The 3,825-nt window shown below is 39.1% G+C and overlaps 2 protein-coding genes across 2 annotated transcripts in view; one reads left to right on the top strand and one right to left on the bottom strand.

Moving 5' to 3' along the window:
- Positions 1 to 822, top strand: part of LOC109132691 — a 3,045-nt gene extending 2,223 nt beyond the window's left edge. The window contains exon 3 of the mRNA XM_019244780.1: positions 287 to 822. Within this exon, the coding sequence (XP_019100325.1) occupies positions 287 to 312 (26 nt within the window). The 3' untranslated portion in view covers positions 313 to 822. The remainder of the gene's footprint in view (positions 1 to 286) is intronic.
- Positions 1,445 to 3,825, bottom strand: part of LOC104781265 (probable serine/threonine-protein kinase At5g41260) — a 3,144-nt gene continuing 763 nt past the window's right edge. Inside the window, exons 2-9 of the mRNA XM_010505890.1 lie at positions 3,612 to 3,820; positions 3,387 to 3,522; positions 3,146 to 3,279; positions 2,952 to 3,057; positions 2,761 to 2,846; positions 2,217 to 2,573; positions 2,012 to 2,125; positions 1,445 to 1,923 (exon numbers count right to left, since the gene is read on the bottom strand). Of these exons, the coding sequence (XP_010504192.1) occupies positions 1,672 to 1,923; positions 2,012 to 2,125; positions 2,217 to 2,573; positions 2,761 to 2,846; positions 2,952 to 3,057; positions 3,146 to 3,279; positions 3,387 to 3,522; positions 3,612 to 3,820 (1,394 nt within the window). The 3' untranslated portion in view covers positions 1,445 to 1,671. The remainder of the gene's footprint in view (positions 1,924 to 2,011; positions 2,126 to 2,216; positions 2,574 to 2,760; positions 2,847 to 2,951; positions 3,058 to 3,145; positions 3,280 to 3,386; positions 3,523 to 3,611; positions 3,821 to 3,825) is intronic.

The raw sequence follows: 3,825 nt of genomic DNA, 5'->3' as shown, positions 1-3,825 counted from the left end.
ATGTGCGCGTTCTCAATATCAGCTTCCGGGAAAAGATGTTTATTGGAGACGGCTAATGTCGCCGGAGAATACACTTGCCGGACTTCCGCGGTTGACGTGGAAGGGATTGTAAACCACGTGGAGAGCGACGAGTGCGTTGCCGCTTGTGGGGTTGATCGGAAAACCGTAGGGATCTCGTCGGACTCATTGATGGAGGCAGGATTCGCCGCTAAGATTTGCTCGCCGGCTTGCTTGGACTATTGCCCTAACATTCTTGATCTCTATTTCAATCTTGCCGCCGGTGAAGGTACCAAAATCAAATTTCCATATTAAGCACTTCAAATAATACTCATGCATACATGATTATACGAATTGCATACGTGATGAAAAATATTTTGATGTACAAGGTCTTCTTTTATTTTTTTGTGCTTAGAAGATTTATTAATAATGTGATTCTAGTTTCTTTCCAACAAGTTTTGTTGAGAAATTCATACTTTATTTTCCAATATATGAAAAAATGTATTTACCAAAGTAAGAAATTTTTCAAGGAATGGCCGTAACTAGAAAAAAGTGTTAGTTATGGTCTTTAACTCTTTATCATGGCTTATTAATGAAGTAAGAATCATATATTTGTGTGTTTTGGTAGATTCGTCGAGTTTCTTACACATGCATTGGAAACTCACTTTCATGTTTTTTTTTTTGATATTTCGTATCGTCAAAGCAAGGAATTTTGGTAGGAGATAGATGGTTATGCTTCACTTAACATTAAATAATTAATAGCGATTCTCTTTTTCATTGCACCCTATATATGATTTTAGGTTGGTAGTAAATAAATGAACCAAAGATGTAACGTACGTACCAATTGACTTCATGCAGGTGCATTTTTACCTGATCTATGCGATGCCCACCGGATGAATCCTCACCGTTCGATGTTGGAAATCCTCAGCTCCGGCGCCGCCCCAGGCCCTGTCTCCGAGGTTGCCCCAGGCCCTTCCTCCAAAGAAGTCTCATCTCCTGCTCTAGCTCCGGCTTCTATGTAAAATGTTTTCGTTAATTCCACACGTGTGTGTGTTATACTTTATATTTAATATTTCGATTGATGATCCATGTTTAATGGACCGTATCTTACATTTTCTATGATTTGATGCGATATATCATCAATTGATTCATATGAGAGAAGAGGATACAGAGTGAGTGAGTTTGAATTTTTGTATCTGTTTCTTAATTAACATTTTCCAATATAATAACAACTTTATGAAACCATTGTTTTGTTTTCTTGTTCTATAAAAATATATGTCATGTGCAATCGCATGTCTTAGACTCATTATCGAAATTACAAAACAAGACATGCCATGAGGTTTTTATTGATAAACATATAAACACACAATCAAGTTTCTTATAAGTTTGTTGTACCAAATTTCATAAGAATGTTAAATTGAAAATAACTGATTGGTAAACGGAAGCCTGCAAAAATTCTCTCAAAGAGACCTTCCCATAAGGCACACTAGAAATCAAAAGCATCAGCATGATTCGGAAAATAAATACAAAGAAGAAGAAGAAGGCATCAAAAGTATATGCATATATAATAGATACACCCACATATGTGTGTATGTGCATATAGATGGAGATAGAGAGAAAGAGATGAGAGGGAGGGAACAAAATAAGCCTACACAAAGCTTTCGAAAACGCTATTTAGCAGCGCTTGTTGTTAGTCTTCTTAGCTTCCAATGTAGTCCCGTCCTTGAGAGCTTGCTGAGCATCGGCTTCCATACCGAGCTTGAACAAGCAAGCTGCTTGAAGATACAAAGCGGTTGGCCATTCGGGAGACACAACCTGTGCCTGCAATGCATCGGTCAGAGCTTCTTGTGCGTTCTCGTTCATCAGATATGACAAGCAGCGCCGCGCGTGGACCGTTGGTGATACCATTGTTCCTCCATCAATGAACTATACCATATAACAAACCAGTCATTTTGAATTAGTGTCTATCTCTAATCCACATGTAATAGAGGTATGTTGCATTTGTAGATATTACCTGAGTGTAGCAATCGACTGCTGTTGTGAAATCTTTGGAACGGAAAGATAAGTCGCCTTGCTTCTTCGAATTGAGAGATTCCTGCATCTGGTTAGTCCACATTTGAAAGGAGAGCTGCAGAAGAAAGGTAAATAAAATATATTCATAACAAGTCTCTAAGTGCAAAAGACTAAGCAGTGACCAAAGGAAAGGAATAAATTAACACCTCATTGGCAATTCCTTCATCGTCCTTGTATCCAACCTTATTAAGTATTTCATGTATGGCTGTAAGATCCACTCTTAAGCATGCATCACCAAAGGGTGTCAAAGAAAGCGAAGGCTCTTCCTCAACCTCTGTTTCATGGGGGATACCCATAAGAACATATGAAGCTACATCAGATTCCTTCTGGAGTGTGGCAAGTGAAGTAACGAGAGATTTGACATTTGGTCTCTCACGAGCTTCATACTGCAGACAACGTGTGGCTAAGCGTACTAGCTCAGTTCCGTCTTCGTTTGAAAAATGGCCCTCGAGTGCAGAATCCATTAACATTGCACAGTTCTTTCCCCTGATTAAGTCGAGCGCCTGCATACAAGCAAACGTTAGAGAGTCACTGAGAAAGAATGAGGCAGGAAAAAAATGATGAACATCATTTAGATTTTAGTGAGGATTGAAATACAAATTCTTCCCAACAAATATCCAGCAGGACACAATGAACCAGGTCCTACATTACATCTAAAGTTTGTAGATCTTTTAATAGTAGAGGACCTACATGGCTCGGTGGAATATGTTTTCCACTCATGAGATCGAGCAAAACGGTTCCAAAACTGAATACTACACTCTCTGGTGTAACTCTACCTGGCACAAGATGAACAAAGTGGATTTAGCCTTGGGAACTTTGTGCCCTGAAACATTTTGGAAGATAAGGGACATATGTAAACATGAAGCAAAGAGAGTCTTTACCCGTTCGCAAATACTCTGGAGGAGTAAATGCCAAGTTTGTGCTATAACTCTTCCCATCTCGACTATTTTTCATGAGTCCAAAGCAAGACAACCTGGGATTCCCATCCTGTAAACCAACAAAAGATAAACAAATTTAACAACTTAAAATACAAATCACACAGGAAACTAAGGAAAAATTGAATCAATATACTCACCTTGTCAAACAAAACCCTGTAAGCATTAAGATCATGATATAAAGCTCTCCCTTTATTACTACAATATTCCAATGCTTGTGCTAAACACATTGCAACTCTTAATCTCATCGCCCATTTCATCGGATGATTCTCCCCTACAAAACACACAACACATCCAATCAACTTCATCACCAAGACACTACACAATCTCATGAAGCAAAAAACCACATTTTCCCACTGACTAGAACAAACTAGTACTCACAGTGGAAAAGATGCTTTGCAAGCGTTTCGTGAGGCATAAAGTCAGCAACGAGCAATCTCTCTTCTCCTTCATGACAACATCCTATCAGATTAGCCAATCTATCACTCCTCAAGCTCCCAACAGTTTTCGCTTCATCCTAAATCAAACAAACATTTCACCGATTTAGACCATACAAAAATCAAATCTTTGCAGAGATCAAAGGGGCATGAAGGGTTTACGAATTACCAAGAACTGTCTATGATCAGCCCACGCAAGGCGATTGAAGCGTTTAACAGCGATCAAACGACCATCATCAAGCCTTCCCCTGTAGACAACGTTAGGAGCTTTCTCACCGTGTTCTGATACAATGTTATCTGAAGAGAAACCTCCTGTAGCAGATTTAAGCTGCTCCAATCTGAATTCTTTAAAACTCGGCCACGATTTGCCTCCATTTTCTTTT

Source organism: Camelina sativa, chromosome 4, assembly GCF_000633955.1.
Source record: "Camelina sativa cultivar DH55 chromosome 4, Cs, whole genome shotgun sequence".
Classification (NCBI taxonomy): domain Eukaryota; kingdom Viridiplantae; phylum Streptophyta; class Magnoliopsida; order Brassicales; family Brassicaceae; genus Camelina; species Camelina sativa.
The sequence above is the reverse complement of the archived record's forward strand: the minus strand, read 5'-3'. Positions and strand labels throughout refer to the sequence as shown.